Below are 23,254 nucleotides of genomic sequence, written 5' to 3' on the forward strand. Positions count from 1 at the left end.
GGACTGAAAAAAACCATGTCCCACCAACTCATTTGCCCAGATCTAGGAAGTCTCTTTCTTGTGTGGCCTTCTCTGAGGCTCCCTTCAAAAACTCTCTCTCTCCCTCCATTTTTAAAAAAATCTCTACATTTGCTCCTCATCTGTTTTTCTTACCTTGCTCTGTTTCTCATTTCTCCCTTTGTCTTTCTCTTCCTAATCCAACTTCCCCCCTTTTTAAGTGAATATAGTATAAAACAAATATTATATACTTATATTTATATAATAAAATATAAAAAGCTGCTGTATTAAATATATTTTTATTCCTGAAATAGGAGAAAAAAGCCTTAATTTGTGTTTTGTTCTCTCTTCTGATTTTTATGTGACAGTGACCCTCAGTTTTATATCTCCTAAATAGATAATAATTGAGCATTAAAATGATGATTCTGATGCACTATAATATTCCAATTCATCAAAGAAGTATTTCTTTTTAAAGAATTCAATATTACTTAGGTAGTAACAGTATTTTATAAGCTACATCAGTTCCCTGGTTGCTTTAGTTAACTAGAAAACTAACTGGAATACCTCATTCTTTGTACATTCTAAAAAATTAGAATTTCATTTAATAAAAGTGAAATTGCTTTAAATGTTTTAAACTGTTTTCTCTAATCTTACTGGGTTACTGAAGCAAAACAAAATGTTGAAAGCGTTGAAAATTTTTATATTTAAACATGGAAAGTACTTTCTTATGTTTTCAGGATTTGTAATGAATATCTTAAGTGCTTTTTAATTCGGAAAAGATTTGTCTATACAATAATTGAATATACTTATGTTCTCAAGGACAGATCAGAAGGAGAGATAGTCCCACTTAAAATAATTTTTATTTGATTTGGTATGGTATAAATTAGCAGTTTGCAAGAACTGTCTTATTTACTGTTCCTCCAGCAAAGACTTTTAACTGTGAAATCAAAAGAAAAAAAATTTATTTGTAAATACTATCTCATAGACACATACAGATAATTTTCCTAATCTATATGTTTCTAAACATGGAACTCTGTTAAGCACAACTTCTCCTTCAAACAATGAGAAATATCAGAAAGGGAAAAATGTAAGGAAGTCTGGATGTTAGTTATTTTTTGCCACTATTGTGAATAAACACACTTTGGGAAAGCAGAACAGTTATCATTACATTAAAATTTTTTCTGATTGTGTTCATGAGGGATATTGGTCTGTAGTTTTCTCTTTTTTGTAATTTCTTGGTTAGAATTTTTTTTTTTTTTTTTTTTTTTTTTTTTGCGGTACGTGGGCCTCTCACTGTTGTGGCCTCTCTCGTTGTGGAGCACAGGCTCCGGACGCGCAGGCTTAGCGGCCATGGCTCATGGGCCCAGCCTATCCACGGCATGTGGGATCTTCCCGGACTGGGGCACGAACCCGTGTCCCCTGCATCGGCAGGTGGACTCTCAACCACTGCGCCACCAGGGAAGCCCTCTTGGTTAGATTTTATATTTAGGGCTATTCTGGCCTCATAAAATGAGTTGGGAAGTATTTCCTCATTTTCTGTTTTTCTGAAAGAGATTATAAGTTTGTCTAGGGTTGGTGTTTGCTCTTCATTAATATTTGATAAAACTCATTAGTGGGGCTTCCCTGGTGGTGCAGTGGTTGAGAGTCAGCCTGCCGATGCAGGGGACACGGGTTCGTGCCCCGGTCCGGGAGGATCCCACATGCTGCGGAGTGGCTGGGCCCAGTGAGTCATGGCCGCTGAGCCTGCGTGTCCGGAGCCTGTGCTCTGCAATGGGAGAGGCCACAACAGTGAGAGGCTCGCATACCAAAAAAAAAAAAAACAAAAAAACTCATTAGTGAAACCATCTGGGCCTAGAAGGTTTTTTAGTGTGAATGTTATGGAAAGGTGCTTGGTAACAAATTTGATTTTGCTACTAAATAGAACTGTTCAGATTTTTGTTTCATCTTATATCAGTTTTAGTAAGTTGTATTCTTCAAGGAATTTGTTCATTTCATCTAAGTTGTTGAATATGTTGGCATAAAGTTATTTGTAATATTCTCATTTTAATGTCTGTAGGATATGTAGTGACGTCCCCTGTTTCATTCCTGATATTAGTAATATGTGTTCTCTCTTTCTTGATTGGTGTACCTAAGGGTTTTTAAATTTTGTTGATCTTTTCAAAGAACCAACTTTAGGCTTTGTCTATTTTCTTTATTGTTTGTTTTTTATTTCATTGATTTCAGCTCTTTTTGTTATTATTTCCTTCTTTCTGCTACTTACTTTTGGTTTCCCTTGTTCTCCTTTTCATAGCTTCTCAAGATAGTGCCATAGGTTATTCATTTTAGCCCTTTGTTTTTAATATTAGTACTTAAAACTAGAAGTTTCCCTCTAAGCATTCATTTACCTGTTTTGACAAATTTTGATATGCTGTATTTTCATTGTGATTCAGTTTGAAAACTATTTTCTGATTTCCTTTTTGATTTCTTCTTTGGCCCATGTATTTAGAAGATGTTATTTAATTTCTAAATTTTTTTCCTAGATATCTTATTGTTATGGGTTCCATTTTGGTCAGAGAACATATTCTTTACAACTTTAATCATTAATTTATTAACACTTGTTTTGTGGATCAGCATATGGTCTATCTTGATGAATGTACCATCTACAATTGAAAAGAATCTGCATTCTGTAGTTGTTGAGTGTAAATGTTTAAATATCAGTTGAATCAAGGTGGTTGGTAGTGTTCAGATAACGTGTTTTTTACTGCTATTTTCCCCTAGTGTTCTATCAGTTACTGAGGGAGAAGCTTTTGTATCTCCAAGTGTGATTGTGAAAATGTTTATTTTCCCTTTAATTCTGTCATATTTTGCATCATGCATTTTGGTTTTTGTTCGTTTTTCTTTTTCTTTTGGTTGCACTGGGTCTTCGTTGCTGCGCATAGGCTTTCTCTAGTTGCTGCCAGCAGGGACTACTCTTCATTGCAGTGCGCCGGCTTCTCATTGCAGCAGCTTCTCCTGTTGCAGAGCACGGGCTCTAGGGGCACAGGCTTCAGTAGTTGCAGCATGCAGACTCAGTAGTTGTGGCACGCGGGCCCTAGAGCTCGCGGGCTTCAGTAGTTGCAGCACGCGGGCTCAGTAGTTGTGGCTCATGGGCTTAGTTGCTCCACAGCATGTGGGATCTTCCCAGACCAGGGATTGAACCTGTGTCCCCTGCATTGGCAGGTGGATTCTTAACCATTACGCCACCAGGGAAGTCCGCATCATGCATAGGCATAAACAAATTGTTATTATGCCTTTTGATGAATTGACTCTTACCATTTTGAAATGTCCCTGGTTCTGGTAATACTATCTGTAAGTCTACTTTATCTGTTATTAATATAGCCACTCCAGCCTTTATAAGCTTACTGTTTGTATAATGTATTTTGTACCATTCATTTACTTTCACCCTATTAAAGTGTAATTCTTGCAGATATCATATAGTTGGGTCTTAATTTTTTTATCCATTTTGACAATCTATGCCTTTTAATTGGATTGTTTAGTCCATTAACATTGAAAGTAATTACCGATATAGTTGGATGTAGGTTTACTATTTTACTATTTGGTTTCTGCTTGTCCCTCTGTTTTTTGTTCTTCTGTTCTCATTTCCTGCATTCTTTTGACTTAATATTTTTTGGAATTCCCTTCACATTATTTACTTAGCTTTCTAACTATGTCCTTAATGCATTTTGTCTATATGTATGGTTGCTCTAGGAATTGCAAATATGCATTCGTAACTGTTTTCAGACTGCTTAGAGCTAATACCACTTAGAGCCTTGTACCACTTCATATACACTGTAGAAATATTGCAACCATATTTACAAATTGGTCCATTTGTAACCTCCTTCATGCTTTGATGTCATATGTATTACATCTACATATGTTATAAACTCCACAAGGCAGTGTTGTAATTTTTGCTTTGGACAATCAGGTTTACTTAAATTACTAGGAAAAAGGAAAAAAGTAGTTTTTTATATTTATTCAGTATTTACCATTTCTGATGCTCTTCATTCTTCCCTGAAGATTTTACTTTCCACCTGGTATTTCCTTCTGTCTGAAGAAGTTTCTTCTGCATTTCCTGTTTTGCAGATTGGCTGGCAACACATTTTTTCATAGTTTTAGTTTAACTGAGGTACAATTTGCCTTCATTCGTGAAGGATAAGGATATTTTTCTGGATATGCAATACTGGACTGACAGCTTCCTTTTTCTTTCCGTATATTCAAATCATTGTTTTCCTTTACTTAATGTGTCATTTTTTTTCCTGACTGCTTTCAATATATTTTTTTCTTTGTCATTGGTTTTCTTTATATTTATCCTACTAGGGGTTCACTGAACTTCCTGAATCTTTTGAAATTTTTCTCTTCCCCCCAACTTTGAGAAAGTTTTAGCCATTATTTATTTTAAAAGATTTTTTGGTCCTTTTCTTTCTCCTCACCTTCTGGAACTCCAGTTATGCATATATTGACCTTTTGATATTTAGCCACAGGGCCCTGAGACTCTGGTTTACTGTTTTTCAGTCCTTTTATTCTCTTTTTTAGATTGGGTAATTTTACTGATCTATCATTATGTTCATTAATTGCTTCTTCTATCACTTTCATTATGTTTTTAAGCCCATCCAGTTAATTTTAAAATTTCAGTTATGGAACTTCAGTTTGTTTTTTATCATTTCTGTTTGAGCATTTTTATTTTTACATCTTCGAATATAATTTTAATTACTACTTTAAATTCCTTGTCTGCTATTTCTAACATTTGAGTCACTTTAAAAAAAAATTGAAGTATAGTCGATTTACAATGTTGTGTTAGTTTCTGGTGTACAGCAATGTGATACAGTTGTACATACATATGCATATTTGAGTCACTTTTGAATTGGTCTCTGTCTATTGTTTTTTATCCTGAAAATGGGTCAGGTTTTCCTGTTTGTGAAGTAGTTTTGGATTGTATCCTAGTCATTGCTATGATTATTATGTTGCAGAGACTCTGGATTGTGTTTCATTCTTCTGAAAAATATTGACTTTTGTTTATTTGTTTTAGCATGCAGTTAATTGTTAGGCTCAAATTGCAAACTCTGTCTCTTGGGCTGCAGCTCAAATCTTCAGTTATTTTACCTTTAACTGAGATTTTTGGAGTTTTCCCTGCACAAGCGTGGTTTACAGGTCAGCCATATATTTGAACCAAATGTGTATACAGAACTTAGGGCTCCTCCTTTCTGACTTTATTCTTTCCAGGATTCCCCTCTCAGTTTCCAACGGCTTTGGTTACCTTGCACCCTGCCCACTACTTCTTTTTTTTTTTTTTTAACATCTTTATTGGAGTACAATTGCTTTACAATGGTGTGTTAGTTTCTGCTTTATAACAAAGTGAATTAGCTATACATATACGTATATCCCTATATCTCCTCCCTCTTGCGTCTCCCTCCCTCCCACCCTCCCTATCCCACCCCTCCAGGTGGTCACAAAGCACCGAGCTGATCTCCCTGTGCTATGCGGCTGCTTCCCTCTAGCTATCTATTTTACATTTGGTAGTATATATAAGTCCATGCCACTCTCTCACTTCGTCCCAGCTTACCTGTCCCCCTACCCGTGTCCTCAAGTTCATTCTCTATGTTTGTGTCTTTATTCCTTTCCTGCCCCTAGGTTCTTCAGAACCTTTTTTTTTTTTTTTTTTGAGATTCCATATGTATGTGTTAGCATACGATATTTTTTTTTCTCTGACTTACTTCACTCTGTGTAACAGTCTCTAGGTCCATCCACCTCACTACAAGTAACTCAATTTCGTTTCTTTTTATCTGCCCACTACTTCTTTAGGCCAGAAAGACTGAAGTTTTTTTATTAAGAGTTTTACTTGGTCTACATGTTGTGGATTAGGCCAGAAGCTGTGTTAAATGGATAACTCATTTAGTTCCATTCTTTCTTCTAAGTGTTGATTCCTCTCCAGAATCAACCTACTTTTGGTCATTTTCCAGTGCTTTCAAATATTTATTTATAGTTATAGTTATTCTGTGCAGGAGGATTGGTCTGATAGAAGATTATTCAGCCAGTATTGGAAGTAGAACCAGGATTTCTTAAGCTAAAAATGGTTGGAGAATATGGTGTGGTGATGTACAATCTTAATAGTCATCTTATTTTAAAATATTTAGAAAAGAAGAGAGAAATTATGATGCATGTAACACATACATACACACATAGAGTAACTGAAAGAACTGGTTTTTCTAACTCCAGATTCTGCTTAATAAAACAGTAGATTAGAATACATTTCCATGTAAGTGTACATAGTTTACCATATGTCAGAAGAAAAATTTTATGGTTAAGATATATATGTATGGAAATAAAACTTTGGGGTTTATTATGACTGTTTTCAGGGAGGTTAAATTGGCAGCCATGACATTTTAAAACTTGTATAGATTGCTGAAACCTTGGGCTCTTTCCACGATTGAGTTTTGCTGTGTGTTATACATCTAATGTTTTTAACTTCTTTTTATTTAATTATTTTTAAATTTTATTTATTTTATTGGTTTTATTTTTGGCTGCATTGGGTCTTTGTTGCTGCTCGTGAGCCGTCTCTAGTTGCAGTGAGAGGGGGCTACTCTTCGTTGCTGTGCGCGGGCTTCTCATTGCGTGGCTTCTCTCGTTGCAGAGCACGGGCTCTAGGCTTGCGGGCTTCAGTAGTTGTGGCACACGGGCTCAGTAGTTGTGGCTCGCGGGCTCTAGAGTGCAGGCTCAGTAGTTGTGGCGCACGGGCTTGTTGCTCCATGGCCTGTGGGATCTTCCCGGACCAGGGCTCATACCCGTGTCTCCTGCATTGGCTGGTGGATTCTTAACCACTTCGCCACCAGGGAAGCCCTTTAACTTCTGATATGTATTTTATTTTCTTTCAGTTAATGTAGTAAAGAAGATAATTTATAGTGTCAGAATCCTCAAACTGTTCAATTTATGATTCACAATTTTTTATAGATACTTTCCAATAAAATTTTCACTTTCTAGGAAATGTTCCTTTCATATTTACTCTTATTACTCCTTGGGTTCTCTATGATGCAGGAGGCAAAAATCTGTGCTTTGATTTTACTTTAATCTCTGTGCCAGTGGTTTTCTTCCCTGCTTTTTCTCCTTTACATTATATTTCTTTCTTTTTCTCTATCTTTAAAAAAAATTATTTTTCATTACCTTTAATTTTTTAATCCTTATGTGTACTTGGAAAGACAGATTAGGAATATTGGTTACATTATTTGATTTTTTTTTTCCTCTTTACCGCTACATGTTATACATTTGCCTAGCCCTTGTCCTTTTGTCTTAGGAGTTGTAAAATATTTTAAATATTTTGCTCAATATGTAAGGAATTTGAAGAAGTAAAAGCAAGGACTCTGTATATTCTCATTATATTGGGAAGGTCCTGCTTGTTGAATTTTTAGGTATTTCAGGATGTTCCAGTCAACTGACAAGGACTTCTCCTCACAGTGTCAGAACTGAGTGATGATGAGAGTAATGCAACTAGGAAATAGTTCTGGTATGTAACCACTTTTGCATGTTTACTTCCCCAGAAAACTCTGTGGAAGTACAGTGGTATCTTATATTTCTTGTTAAAAATTTGGAAAACTATTTGCATGCTTTCAAAGTAGATTTTGAAGTAACAGTGCTAGTCAAAGAATGGAAAGTATATTCTAAGCAGATGTAAAATTCTACGAAGTTTTAGGATATCTTCATTTCTTAACTGTTCTAAAAAAGGAAAAACAAAACTTAAACTTGCATTCTTAGAACTTTCTGAATAATTCAGTAATTGCCTAAACTCTAGGTTTTAGCGTATTTCTTATTGTAAAGCCTTTATGATACTATATGCTTTTTTAGTAAAATAACATTTACAAATATGAATCATACTCCTTTTTATATAGCTTATTAATGGAGATTTATTTGCTTTTTCCTTTTTAAAAACTAAATTCTTCAGTTCTTATGTTGTCATAGATTATAAATAAATATTTTAGAAAATATATATCCAGTTTGTACTGAATTTCCTTGGACACTTCGGTTGTTTGTACTAAATCTTTAGAGCAGAGCGATCCATGGTTTGGGTTCTTCTGTGTAGGTTATCAGTTACTTCTGTTGGATTGAGTGAGGATAAAGAAGGTGGAATTCTCTGCCATTTTACCATAGCTTACTCTTACTTATAAATGGTGAGTTGTTTATTGTTATGAGATTAGGTCGGTAGATTCTTTGTAACAGTTGTTAATTTTTAGATTTAATGATGGCACTTGAAGTTACTTACTTTGATATATATACTTGGGAAAACTTTCTGTGTTTATTATGACATATATTATAAGTAATATTGCTATTTGTTGAATGATACTCTCTCTACTCTTTTGGGTCATTTTATTGTGTAGAATGTTCTAATTATCCAGTAGTATAGGTTTCAAAACTCAAAATATTCAGTATATTATCTAGGGATATTAATTAAGGAACATAACACAATCTGGTGAAGTTACTGGTGTAATACATTGCTTTAAAATATTATTTTCCTATTTTTAAAGGACATCTAGGTCTACTTGAGTATTATCAGTGTTTGTTTGGGTATATATTTCTTAAGTCATTTAGGGTTGCCATTTTAAAGAAGGGTAGCTATATTTCTGAAGTTTTTTTTTTTTCACTGTAATTTGCGTGAACAGCCTCATATAGATACAAGGACTTACAAAAAACCAAAAAGCAAATGATTTACTCAGGGCTATAGGGTCCATGGTAGGCCTGTAACTAAAGCTTAGTTTTGTTTTCTAGCTTTATAATTTAATCTATACCAAGTAATATTTCCTGTATGGATAACTTTGGTCCATTAACCTAAAGATAAAATTTATGAAAAACTCTGCTATTCTCTCACTTTGTAATTCTGCTGGTATTTTCTTCATTATAATAAAAAAGAAATCATGCTATAGTAACTAATTCTTGACCACACCCTTTCTTTCCCCTTCAGAAAAATTGGAAGCTCTACCACCCACCCCAGGACAGCTGAGATATGGTAATGGTTCTATAATTGTTAAATATTTGTGCATCTGTCTTTTGGACTTGAAATAACTGTGTTACTCATTAATAGTACAGAAATCATTCCAGATAGAGTGGATTATCCTATTTATTATGCTGAAGCAAAAAGTTTGTAAAATTGGTTTAAGACATATTACAGTATTATGGAATTTCTAAGATTGTTAACCACATCTATTATTGTTTAAATATTGTTACCATCTAGAGATAGAATTATAGTAGAGATTTTCTTAATTCCCAAGAAGAAGGATATGTTTAGTTTGGATTTAAGTTGGGTAATTTCAGAACTAGAATTTTTAGGCTATTTTCTTTGGTGGAGAAAATACTCTGATTTGTTGTTTGTAATAAGGAGGAAAGTAAAGTTCATTTTAAACCACGAGGAAGAAGAGCTTTACAATGCTGCTGGTGTGCTTTCTTTATTACGATTGGAATAAATATTCAAGGGCTAACACCAAAGTAATGTAAAATAGTTTGGGATCTTACTATAAAGACAGTGGAAGAAGAGAATTATTTAGCGGTGCAGTGAATTTGAATAGGTTGTAAGTTAAAGCTAAATATTAGATGTGATTTGCTAACAACTACTGAGTTAGAGAATAATATTTCCCAAAGGAAACTGAAGAAATTGGTAGGATATCATTACATGCTGGAGAGCAAACTTATATAATTAAAATTTAGTAGCCAATTCTTTTTAATAGTTCTTTTTACTCTCAGTGGTAGAATATAATTTGTATTAGAAATAAGTAACTTTTCCGAGATATCAAAACAGTTCAAGAATTCTTTAAGACGTTTCTTTCCCAGGTAATCTTTTTTTATTCTTCTAGCCTGGATTCATACAATCAATATCCATAGCACTGTATAATGCTATTACCATTTTGGGGGTCATATTGAAATTACCTGCTTATATGGCTGTGTTATCATACCCAAACTTCTTGAGGGCTGGTAACCAAGTATCTTTGTATCTCAAGTGCCCTGTGGAGTGTCCAGTACATGTTTATTTGACTTTCTGAAACTTATAATTTTCCTTTGGAATGAAAATAAATTTTTATTTACAGGACACATTTACTTAGGTCTAAACATCAAAGCGTAATATATTTTATAGTTCCAGGTAATTATTATAGCAGTGTAGCAACATGCCTTGGTTTTATGACCAGGTTTTTACTAAGATAGAAATTAGTCTAATCTTAAACTTAGTTTAATAACCTTGACACCTAATTTTAAGATATTTATAACTAGCCAGTTTTAGAGATGCCATCATATTAACCCTAAAATGTTTAGTAATCCCGAGGTTTCATAGTTACTTTGCCGTATTTACATTTCAAAGATGATTGAGATGTCTGGAGAGTCTTCTCTCCAGATATACATTTAAGTAGCTCTCTTTTCACTGTAAATGTTTCATATGGTGAATTTTTAAAATTTCATTATATTCTTTTGACATGTCAGATTTGTAATATGTTTTTGAAATTCTGTATGTGTTTTAGAAGCTGATTATTATAAAATTTTGAATGTCTGGTCATTAAGCAGCTGGATCTAGGCAAAAAGTCAAAGAACTAAGTCTAGACTCTTTAATTAAAAAATCCCATTTCATTAAGGTGCCACTTGATTTTTATCATCTTTCATAGCTTTTAAAACAATATGCTTAAAAAAAACCAAAACAATATGCTTTATAATTTAAAAGATGCTGATTTTTACCTGGGACATTCTTATATGATAACGAGAAGAACTCTGAAATGACCTAGGATATATACTATTTTCCCCCTTGATCTTAGTCTTCGAGAGTGCTTGTGGGTAGAAATGTTTCTTGTTTTATACTGCTTATTAGCCTCCTCTGATTGGTGTAGAGTGGTATCAAATTTTCATAACTTCTGGATTATATTTTAATTATACTTTTTGTGGACTTAACTGCATGAAAAGGAAAAAGGTCTAAAGGCACTGAACACATATATAACGAATTGGTTTAAGGGACTATTTTTTGGATGTGGTATAAAACTCAGAGCCTTGATGTTTATTTTTAAAAAGTCCTCAGTTGAATGGATGTTGACTATACCTTGGCAAATTTATAGAATAACTAGAATAAAGTCTTAACTATCCCCAGCTTGTAATCTGTTTCACAGTCTTCCTTCAATTCTCTTAATCTGGAATTCTCTTCCTTTCCAAGTTAGTTGTCCTCAACTTATTTAACTAATGTTTATTGAGCATCTACTGTGCACTAGGCATTCTGCAATGTGCTGAAGATGTAAATAGGAAAAAAAATGAAGCTAAATATATTTTTAAAATAGGTATTAGTTCTTCCTAGTTACACTTCTGTTTTCTCAGGTCATTCAGATTATGTACTAGATAAATAGGGTGAGATGTGCCTTTGGTAGGAAGAGATCAAGTTACATTTTCATTTAAATCAAATATTGTTTGTTTTAGTTGGTGAAAGCTATCAGGGATACTGATGTGTTGAGGGGGGAAAGAGGACTGTGAACACAGATGTCTAAGACAGATGAGATCATCACATTTTCCTAACATTTGTTTAAAAAATTGTTTAGTGAGTATAAGTGACCAGATAGCTTCCCTGATATTTGATTCAGAACACTTTTTATTATTTCTAATATGGAGATCAATTTTATGGTATCAGTCGTTAGGTCTAAGAGAGAAAAAGATTGATGTCAATAGTAATTTAACAGGTAAAACATGGTACTCGTGTATTTATTTGTTCTGTCATTAACTGTATGTAATTTGTACGTGTGTGCGTTGCCAATAAGGAAACACAAAAGCCTAACACAATTAATTTTACATGTTATGTGTGTTTTATTTTGTTTTTTCCCCAGTATATCTTCCACCAAGTATATAAACAGAGGAGAAGCAGAATCTTTTGTCTATGGGGAATGGAAAGCAAATTCCAAAACTTAAATCAAATCTATTTATGAGAGTTTAATCATATAGTCTGTTTTTGTCATTTTAAAATTATAGAAATCTTAAAACATATTTTTCTGTTTTTGATGTTTTTCAGTATTCATCCACAATGCGATACCTTTCATAGGGTTTGGCTTTTTGGATAATGCAATTATGATTGTTGCAGTAAGTTCTTTCAACCCTTCTATTTTGAGTTAATAAAGAAATTAATGTGGTCTAAATTTTCCTAATAATTTACATATTGTAGCTATAAAGTTTTAATTAATATCATAATGAACAAGGCTATTTTTAACTATATTTCAGGTTAATTAGACTGTAGCTCAATTTTTAAGGCATCATATCTATTAATCATCAAGACTTTTGGTAAAGCATTGACAATAATAAGCACATATTTATTGGGTCTGTATTATTCTGTTCTAGTTTCAACATTCTTACTAAAGAATAAAGTATGTAAAATTTTCTAATGTCCTTTAATTATATCAGCAGTTCTCATCATGTGTATGTTATTAATTAGTTCCTTGTCCAGTTTTCTCATACAAAAATGTTTTAAAGGGTGTTTGGATATACAGTCTATCCATTTAACCCAAAGATGATTTAAGTTTCAATTCAGAATACTGTGAATAATAAACCCTTCAGTCTTTGTTCCATCGTAGTGTTAAAAAGTTCTCCTTTGCTGAAGTCATTTTAATTTAAGGTTGTTTCTTACAAGTATTGTTTAGTCTCAGGGATGGCTGAATTTATCTTTCTTACTCTTCTGTGACACTTTTTGTCACTAGATACCAATATTGGATCCAGATTATAAAGTCATGATGAAAATGCAGGTCTTCTGAAACTGCCCAGTGCTCTATCCACTTCTCTTCACTGACTCAAACTTTTAAAAAGTTCTATAAATTCTAGGTGTTTTGTAGGAGACCGCTCAAAAAAGAGATGGAATGATTTTAGGATTATTGAATGTGAGGGAAATATATTTGAGAGATGCCAGGGGTTTTTTTGTTGTTGTTGTTTGTTTTTGTTTTTTGTTTCGGTGTTTTGGAGGTCACATGTACTATAGATGGATATAAATAGAATATTTGGTGTCAAAATAGGGATAAAAGTATAATTTACATTGTATGGATTATAAAATTTGCTTAAAGAATATCTAAAATTGGTTCATTCAAGAATGGTTTTCTTTGGTATGTAGTCTCACCTTATGTCCAGATTGATAAGGTGGGATCAGATATCCAGAAAGTCTAGACATTCACCTGGTTGAGGAAACACAGGGTTCACACATCAGGAAGGTATCTTGCTCCTTAAGCAGTCACAGAAGATACTGTAGCATGCACATAATTTGAAGGTGATAAGCACCCATTGGATACATAATTCTTTAATAAAGTAGTCTGGTAAGAGACTCTAAAATACAATTTCAAAATGCTAGTTTTTTTGACTGATTATGACATTTTCCTATTATGTATATAAGAATCAAGTTGGCTATTTTATATATCTGTGAATATGAGAAACTTATTCAACCATACCACACTGCCTTTTCTGAAATTACTAAAACCTTGAGTTGGTTAGATTATTTAAATAGTTAATGTAAATAAAATCTAATTGTAATGAAAACCCCACTATGATGAATTTAGAAGCTATAGTTTAAGATCTGATGTGTTCTTGAATAGATTGTCTGAATGAAAGCTTCTCTGTTTCAGTTTTACACTCAATATTTTAGATTCTCTTTATTGACAGCTGGTACCTCTCATTCTACCATCTTAATAATCTTTTTTTTTTTCATCTCAGTTGGGCAGACCTTAGATATTCAAATGATGAAAGACTGTCCTTGCTACAGGGAAGTGTTGAGATGATATATTTTGCATAAAGAGGGGTGCAGGGAGATTTTGAAGAGATATCAGAATAGGGAAACTGGGTAGTTTCTTAGATCTTGAATAAGACCTTCACAGTATGGTCTTATTATTTCTTTGAAATAAATATCTAAAGTAACAGATATCTGTGTTTAAATACAGATACCAACAAGACAAAACAAACAGAACGACCACATTCTAAAGTCAAATTATTGTAATGTTCCTATTTTGTATTACTCAGGCCTGTGTCTCATTATTAGTGTAACTGAGAGTGGACTAGTTTTCCAGGCCTGAGATGGTTGACTCTAATTCAGTAATATTTGTTTTTCAGGTTTACATTGAAATCCAGTTTCAGGAACGTATCACCCGTTTTTTATTTATATAGTACGGAAATAAATAATTAAACTACTGGCTTAAAACTGATTAAGAGTAATAGGTATGGCAAAAATATTATCCTGTGATAATTGCAAAATAATTCAAGAACAGTTAAATTTTCCAAAGAGGCTTTTTAATAGACTGCTAAGACTAAAATCCATAAATAATATTACTGTAGGATCTATGAAAAGGGAAATAAGTGAACATTATTATCTTAAGAATGTTTTTCACCTTTTTTTTAAAAAAAAAACAAAACAAAACACTGATTGCCTCCAAACATTGTAGGATAGCTATGAATGAAGATAGTAAGTCAAGAAGATATTTTATTCTTCTTTTCTATCATGCCATTTGATGTTTTTCCTGTTAGGTATACTCTCTTAACTGCTACCTAGTTGTAGTCATGTAAACAAATTCCTATATGACTTCTCATAGTAGGTTTGACCTTTATTCTTGGCTGCTGTTCATACTAAGCTTTTGATTTCATAGTTTTTTATTATATTTTTATATTATTGGGATTGCTTTTTATAACTTATATTTTAGTGGGTTTTGGGGGGATTATTTTTCTTACAATTTAATTAGGATAGAATTGATTAAAATTCTAGCATAGATTAATCATATTAAGGTGATGAACCAAGTATAACTTTAAGACAACTAGTATTAGGTTTATTTATAATTTCTACCTCACCTGTTAACATGAAATTTGATGTAACTGTGGGAAAAAGGAAGGGAGTGGATAGTCCATTGCCTTCAAACCGACCTTGACTTTATGTGAGGCTTTTCATGCTGTTTGAAGGATCTTCACATTTCTTAAATTCAACCAAATGATTAAGCACATAAATGCTTTATAAATACATGTATTGGCAAACAGATTTTTGGGGGGTCATTTCTAATGATTCATTGCTGTTAAAGATCCTGTATTTATTTTTTTATACACTATAGCTGTCAAATGCTTCTCTTCTATAGTTATGCTCCTGAGTTTTTGGCTTCCATATATAAAGATACTTCTTCATGCCTGTTTTCTTCTTCAGAAATCTGTTTCTTTGGGTATCTTTACAACCTTGTAACTTTAAGTGCCTGGGAGACTTTTGTACATCACGCTGTTTGGTCCATACTCTACAAGAATTATATTTTAAAGGAGTGGAATCAACAGGCCTAGGGGAAAGAAAATTGAGGAAATTAAACTTAGCTTCACTTCAATTTTGAAAATAATTGAGTAATACAATATTTCTATATTACCAGGTAGGGCATTCTTTTTTTTTTTCTCCACAAATATCGTTGAGATTTGTAGGGCATTCTTTTTTTTTCTGCATAAGTACTGTTGAGATTTATTTTTTAAGTTTTAGAAATTTTCAAGCATCAGTATTCAAGAGAGCTTTTGAAAGTTAAGTCCACTTATGGCAGAATTGTGTAAGGATTAGAACTGAATTAGCACAGTAGATGGTAGGGTTTCTTCTTTATTCTATGTAATAATCCATTAGAATGGTTTAATCTTCTTCACTTCAGTTCCTTCTCTTTAAAGTAGAAGGAAAAATACGAGCCCCTCTTTTCTTTAGAGAAATGAGATAGACATAGAAAATCTTAAACTCAATAAATTCAGTGGAAATACAGTGGAACCTCATTTTTGCTGTAGCTCTATTGTATTAAATGCTATTGTTGCTTATAAATGAATCATACAGTCTCATTACTTAATGGTTAAAGAACTAAGTGTTTTAAGGATAATTTTTGAAGTCTGATTTTTTGGGTCCCTAGAAACTGGTTTTGTCTGTCTTTTAAATCTTTTATAGGGTAAATATCAATAGTTTAGCTGTATCATTCAGAATTTAAAATGTAGGTGAGTTGGTTGTCTTTGTGTTCAAAGGCATTAAAACAACTTTCTGTGGTAAGAAAATATAAATTCTAGATTATTAATGATGAATTATATTGCTATGTGTGTTGCTATTTTTTATTTTTATGAAAGCCTAATTTTAATAAATAAAATATTGATGTTATTTCTGCATGACTGCATATATTGGGTTGGCCAAAAAGTTCGTTTGGGTTTTTCGATAACCTCTTACGGAAAAATCCGAATGAACTTTTTGGTCAACCCAATATTTAATAATTAAGTGAATTGCTGTAGTATATGTGTATATTTATGCATATTTTATATATATAATTTTGCTGTGATGACATATTGATTGTTTTACCTCTTTTTATTAATGTTTTGCTATTCTTTGATAGTCACTTCAGTTTTAATTTTTAAGATTAATTTCTTTGTAATCATTTTTCAGGGAACCCATATTGAGTTATCTATTGGAATTATTTTGGGAATTTCAACTATGGCAGGTATTTAATAATAGTAATGTTATTATTCCATTGTATATTTATGAAACATTTTAGTAGGTTACGTTTAGAAGAGGATACTTTATTTGAATGAGTTTATTCACTGAGATGTCTCTTAGTTTATCTACGTAATCCTATTCCTCTAATTTTTAATTTCGTATATGTAGCAGATATTTTTCTGAGAAAGTTTAGGTACTTTAAGTTAGTTAATGGGTAACAATAATCTACTAGATTGACTATATTAAAAATTTTTTTCTCTTAATTCAGTGTTACCCTAAAACCTTCCTACTCTTTTTCTCTATCAAATTATTTATTTTCAAGTTGGGAAGAAAAGTCAAGGAAGGAAATACAAGATTGAAAATCTAATTTGGTTCTGTCTCCTTCTTTCCCCCCAAATACCACTGTACTCTTCATGATGGTGACATTTGGGAATGATTCTGTGTTGTTTTATTCTATGGAACACGTGAAGTAGATGAATTAATGAAAGAGACATTTCCTCTCCTTGATTTTCTTGAATGTCATAGCTGCACATATAGCTTCACTCTTTAACTTTCAAGTATTCAAATTCCGTTAAATATTATCTGAAAGTTAAACTACAAAATATTGTACAGGTGTTTTAATACTGAAACCAAAATGGAAACTGGCTGCCACATTAGAAAAAACCTACTACTTGATGGAGGTAGAATACTATAATCTCAGAAATATTGTGTTCTATTTTGGAGATCTCAAGATTCAGAGCTGTCAAATGAACTACTTTGGATATTGTCATTGTAGTTTAGAAATGTGATAACTCTTCCAGACCCGTGCTTTATTGATTTTTCTGACTTCTATGTAATAATTCACTTGTCCATTTTTCATTTTTTTAGCTGCTGCTTTGGGAAACCTTGTGTCGGATTTAGCTGGTCTTGGGTAAGTTCATTCATTTATTCATTTGTGCATGTGTGTACTTGCTCTCTTTCTCTTCTCCATTCTCCTTTAATTGAGAAAGATTTTTAAAAGGGACATTTATTTTTGCATGTGTGTTTTATAACTAAATTTTTAACTTTAGTGTTTCTAAATCAATAGCACTAAATCTTTAAATCTTTGGTGTGCATCAAATATAGATGTCTCGCTCACATCCCAGTCATGCAGAATTAGTGTCTCTGGGGATGGGACCCTGACATTTGTGTTTAATAATCTTCTCAAGCAATTGTGATATGTGCAAAATTTTTTCTAAAACTACCATAAGGTAAGTTGAATTTTCATTTACTGAAGTGTTTATATGTATTTTATAAACATTTCCAAGGGTGAGATAGGACTAAAAGTAAGAACCCCTATCGTTATTTCACCCCCACCCTCCTCCCACTAAACCCAAAGATAAGAAATATGGCTCAAATGTGAGGATACTGACTGGGCATGTTTTCTAGAGAGAGGAATTTTCAGAGAATAATGGCCAAAACATACAGGGACTCGGCTAGTTTTTGCTCTTTTTATTCCATGTGGTAGGAATGATGAAACAAACTGAGGATGCCTACTTGGAAAAGGCCAGCTTTCTCTATTTCTGTTTTTACATTCTCTCTTCTAAGCGGCAGATGGCCTGGGCTGCTTCCTGAGCTTGGGGAAGCCTGGGAAGTATAAATTAGACTAAGTTGGCATTAATTTTTGTGATAAACATATTTTCTCTTGCTCAGTCTTTGGTTCTGTTTCTTCCTTTTTTGGTTCATTAGAATGGTAAGTTTTGAGATTTGGATCTGGGTCTAGTAGAGGTCTACTTAGCCCTATAATCTGGAGAAAAGCAGCTTTATATATGACCTAACTCTATATATTAGACTTCTGCACTGGAGTTTGGGGCCAAAGCTAATGTTAAAAACAGTTTCTTTGTTCTGGGCCGAAGCAAAAATTTTATATTCCTGGAATTCCTGACATAAACCTATAATGATATTACCCCTTAAACATTCTATTTCCCAGTTGCCAACATTAAGGTTAATAATGATAATATTATATAGCTACTGTGATAGCTTTCTATATTTAATAGAATGAAATGATCTAATAGATCTCTAAGACCATTTGGTTTTAGATTGTATCATTAAACAATTATTTTTTTATTAGACATAAAGATTTGTTGGGAGTCTTATATTTAAGAACTACTTCACTGCCTTTTAAAAATAGCATTAGGTAACAAATACCACGTTTTATCAATCTTAGTTGCACAGGTTTTTAGAACTTAACATATCTGACATTGGGATCTATCTTATAATTGATCGTATGCATAGCTTAATTGGCAATTTTTTTTCTTTCTTACAGTTCTTAAAGTAAGATTGTATCCAATAAGCAATGGCAACTTAGAATTGATAAATACTTGAAATTGCCCTGAAAATCGTAGGCTGTTTTTCTTAGTATATCAATCTGACAAATTTTGGAACTTTTTGTTTTCTGATAGTTATTAACTTATATGTTAAAGTGCTTTGCTTTGAATTTGGAATAAATGTATAAATTATAAGTGTTGTACAAATTTTTATATACCTTGAATTGTTCTTTTTAAGGTAATGGTAGAGAATAATTACTCTAAGTTAATTAATTTACCTGTATATTAAATATGTTAGTCTGAAAAATTTTAAACCAAATATATTTATACACAATGAAGATGAAAGTTGTAAAAGAATGTTTATACCATTTCTAGAGTGCCAATTACAGGTATAGAATTATCTTATCTTTGTAGTAATTAGTTTTTCCTATGTGAGGACATCGTGTTTCTCTTTAAAAACTTATATTCTGTCCTCTTGTATTTTTAAAGACTTGCAGGCTACGTTGAAGCTTTGGCTTCCAGGTTAGGCCTATCAATTCCTGATCTCACGCCAAAGCAAGTTGACATGTGGCAAACACGTGTTAGTACACATTTGGTGAGTACTTTATATGGCTTATGACGGTGAATTTGGGTAGCCAGAGCAAGGCACTGTGTTCAGTCCCTTGAGAAATTTGAGACTAAAATTGATTTGAGTGGAATTTTTAACAGAAACTGTCCAAGCCTTGGCAGGTTCAGAAAAGCAGTAATTTTTTATTGACTATTTTTGTAGGTATACTTGATTTTTGAAAAATTCTTTATATGATTCAGTTACTGTTGAGGAGTATCAGTTATGTGCTGAGACTGAAGGACATAAAATGAGTAATAGACTATAGTTCTTTTTAAGGATTGTGTAGGTAAGGAACCAGACATATTAAATAAATTATAATTTAGTGTGACATATTCAGTAATAGAATTATGCACCTGATATAGCAGAAGCACCAGGAAAAGAATTAACTCTTTGTGGAGAGAAATTTCTTTTGGTGTGGAGATTTCTTGGTGAGTATTAGATCTAAGCTTATTTTGAAATTATTGATGAGACATTTGCTAGGTGAATGAGAGAATTCCAAGTATATTGACTAACAAGTAGAAAAGCATGATGACTAACTGGAAGTTCCTAGCGGAGAGAGACAGACTGCATCTGCTTGGACCCTGTCTGTCTCCCTGGTACCTAGCATAGAGTTTGGTATTTTGTAGATTCTCAGTAAATGTCTGTATGAAGACATAAAACTTAATTCAAAAGTGTATAACCTTAATAGTCATCATAGGAATGCATCATTTAAAAATCATTTATAAAAATTAAAAAAAAAATTTTAATGTAGGTGAGATCGCAGAAAAATTGTGTGTACGTATACATATAAATATATTGCAGTGGGTATACAGATATTTGCAGTTTTGTCTAGAATAGATAGCATGGCAGTATCCTATGGTTATGCACAAATATTCATATTATTTGATTTTTAAATAAATCATTGAGGAAGAACTATACACAGATGTGTTTATTGTTCTGTCATTTGCAATCGTGAAAAAGTAGCAATGATTTTTAATGGTAAGGATAGCTTGAATTCCCTGGTGGTCCAGCGGTTAGGACTCAGTGCTTCCATTGCATGGGGCCCGGGTTTAATCTCTGCTCAGGGAACAAGGGTCCCACAAGCCACGCCTTGTGGCCGGGAGAAAAAAAAAAAAGAGCTTTACGTAGATTATAGGGCCATCAATTCAGTGGAATTTAGAAGTTTTTTTATTAAGTTTATGAAACAGTTTGGAAAGGAGTTTATTATAACATGTGTGACTGTGGGGGGGAAGGAATAAGGCAGAAAACAAAGCTGTGTTTACATAATGATTAGACCTACATATAATTAGGTGTACATGGGGATAAATATTGAAAAGGAATATATACAAAGGGCAGCAAATCCAAATATATTGAGAGTACTTGGTGAGATATTTCCTTTCTTCCTATCTCTGACATTTTTAAAAAGTGTTTTTCTACTTGAATACTTCTTTAATGTTAATTTATTTTTTAAAATAAATTTATTAATTTATTTTTTAAAATAAATTTATTTTTAAAAATAAATTTATTTATTTATTTTTGGCTGCATTGGGTCTTCATTGCTGTGCGTGGGTTTTCTCTAGTTGCAGTGAGCGGGGACTACTCTTTGTTGCAGTGCGCAGCCTTCTCATTGCAGTGGCTTCTCTTGTTGCGGAGCACGGGCTCTAGGTGTGCGGGCTTCAGTAGTTGTGGCATGCGGGCTCAGTAGTTGGCGCATGGGCTTAGTTGCTCCGCAGCATGTCGGATCTTCTCGGACCAGAGCTTGAACCCGTGTCCCCTGCATTGGCAGGTGGATTCTTAACCACTGCACCACCAGGGAAGCCCCTCTAGTGTTATTTCTATGGCAATTTGAAAAAAAATTTTTTTTCCTTGTTGCTTTGAGCTTTACATATTATTTGTTCTAGAACCTTTTGTACATTATTATTATATTTAAGTTACTATGATCAGAAGAAATACAGTCACAGTTGAATTTTTTAGTACATAGTAATTTTTATCAGATACTTAAGCAAGGATTCCTCTTACAGGGGTAAGTTAACTGTCAAAAAATCTTTTCTTTTGTTTCCATAGGGCAAAGCTGTTGGGGTGACTATTGGCTGCATTCTAGGAATGTTTCCTTTGATTTTCTTTGGAGGAGGTGAAGATGATGAAAAACTGGAAAAGAAAAATTAACTCTCTTAGGATACCTATAAAAAGATGTAAACTAATGTACCTCAATTATTAAATATGCTGTCACAACATTTAGGAATTAAGACAGTAACAGTGCATAGATATGGGATCAACTAATTCAGCATGTATTATGGAAAACACTAACTTATTGTGGCTTGGTTTTCTTGGGACATCTTTTTTAAAAAAATTTTGTGTAAATTGTTGAAATGCTTTTTCATCAATGGCAGTCAACATTTTACCTTTTCTTTTTCTTTCTTTATATACCAAAATATCATTTAAGTATCAGTCATTGACGTGCTGTGCTGACTTGGGGTTTGCCTATTTGTTACTTACCACGTGTACATGCATGAACGCATTTTCTGTTGTTGTTCCCTTATAGTTACAATTCAACCTTAAGATTTTTTCCAAATTACTTAAGATGTTTAACATCAGCTAAAGATTTTTTTTACTCTTTTTGGCAACATCAATTTTGTACTGTTTCACAGTAAACATTTACAATCATAATTTCAGTCATTTAAAAAAAACTCTCACATCTATTCAAAATGGACAGAGACTTTAAGTATTTTAAGTACCTATCACTCATTTTAATTTTCAGACCTTATTGTCTCAAGAGCCGGAGATTAATCAGGATGAACAATTATGTGGTCTCCCTACTGCATAAAACCATATATGTTAACAAGTGTATTATTTTGAATTGTTTTTTTTACCAATTTTATTTCTCAGTTTTGAATAATTACATAGTGATTTCTGACTCCTAAGGAAAAGTCATTATTTTAGAGTATTTTGGGTTTTTTTGTTGTTTTTGCAGTACATGGGCCTCTCACTGTTGTGGCCTCTCCCGTTGCGGAGCACGGGCTCCGGACGCACAGACTCAGCGGCCATGGCTCACGGGCCCAGCCGCTCCGCAGCATGTGGGATCTTCCCGGACCCGGGCAAGAACCCGTGTCCCCCTCATCGGCAGGCGGACTCCCAACCACTGCGCCACCAGGGAAGCCCATTTTAGAGTATTTTTAATGGGGATTGTGGAATTAATGTGTGAACTAAGGGGTTTGACATGACACTTGGAAAATTAAGAGGCTAAAAAAATTTTTTTTCACATTAGTATAAAATGGAAACTGTCAAGAAGGTTTATGGTATGAGTGGTGAAGTTGAGGTGATATTTGTAAGGTTAATAAAATACAAATAATACTGTTTGGGAAGGCTTTTCCCCCCACAAATGTCTTCTCATCTGAATTGAATGAGTTTGAGTACTCATAATTTTGACATTGTTATATCTTCTTTAGCAGATTTTATTTCTGGATAACTTCTTTTGAGGTGAAAAATAAATATTTTATATTTTGCTTTTTGTTATATATAGCCTAGTGGTCAAAAGACATATGAGGAGAAATTCTTGCTCCCTTTTTTGGTCCCTTTTCTTTTTTTGTGGTGTTTAAATCATATTTTAGATTGAAGTTACTTATGTCCAGTCTTGTGTATCTGATTTAGGCATAGATAGGATTCATATCTATACTTGTGAATCATAAATTTTAATTTTATGAACCTTAAAGTTTGTTAGCATGTGGTCTGTTACACAGGCTAAAAAATTACTCTTAATTGTGAGAGTTGTTGAACACATCATGGAGGAGAAAAACAGAAATTAAAGTTACTATTTGGGCCACTGAAATTATTTATTTTGCTAAATAGATGCAAAAGAAGGGAAACTTAAAGATGGCTCTATTTACAGCTATCTTATTTTTAAAGTTTTATTTGCACATATTTACTTTGAGGTTT

At 33.0% G+C, this 23,254-nt stretch overlaps 1 protein-coding gene across 1 annotated transcript in view; it reads left to right on the forward strand.

The window, feature by feature from the left end:
• The window catches only part of TMEM65 (transmembrane protein 65), a 45,042-nt gene extending 23,055 nt beyond the window's left edge, over window positions 1-21,987 (forward strand). The window contains exons 2-7 of the mRNA XM_029223126.1: window positions 8,960-9,004; window positions 12,020-12,087; window positions 16,400-16,454; window positions 17,318-17,360; window positions 19,225-19,330; window positions 21,386-21,987. Of these exons, the coding sequence (XP_029078959.1) occupies window positions 8,960-9,004; window positions 12,020-12,087; window positions 16,400-16,454; window positions 17,318-17,360; window positions 19,225-19,330; window positions 21,386-21,487 (419 nt within the window). The 3' untranslated portion in view covers window positions 21,488-21,987. The remainder of the gene's footprint in view (window positions 1-8,959; window positions 9,005-12,019; window positions 12,088-16,399; window positions 16,455-17,317; window positions 17,361-19,224; window positions 19,331-21,385) is intronic.
• Window positions 21,988-23,254: the final 1,267 nt, after the last annotated feature.

Source organism: Monodon monoceros, unplaced genomic scaffold (genome assembly GCF_005190385.1).
Source record: "Monodon monoceros isolate NGI ecotype Baffin Bay Population unplaced genomic scaffold, NGI_Narwhal_1 Super_Scaffold_14, whole genome shotgun sequence".
NCBI lineage: Eukaryota > Metazoa > Chordata > Mammalia > Artiodactyla > Monodontidae > Monodon > Monodon monoceros.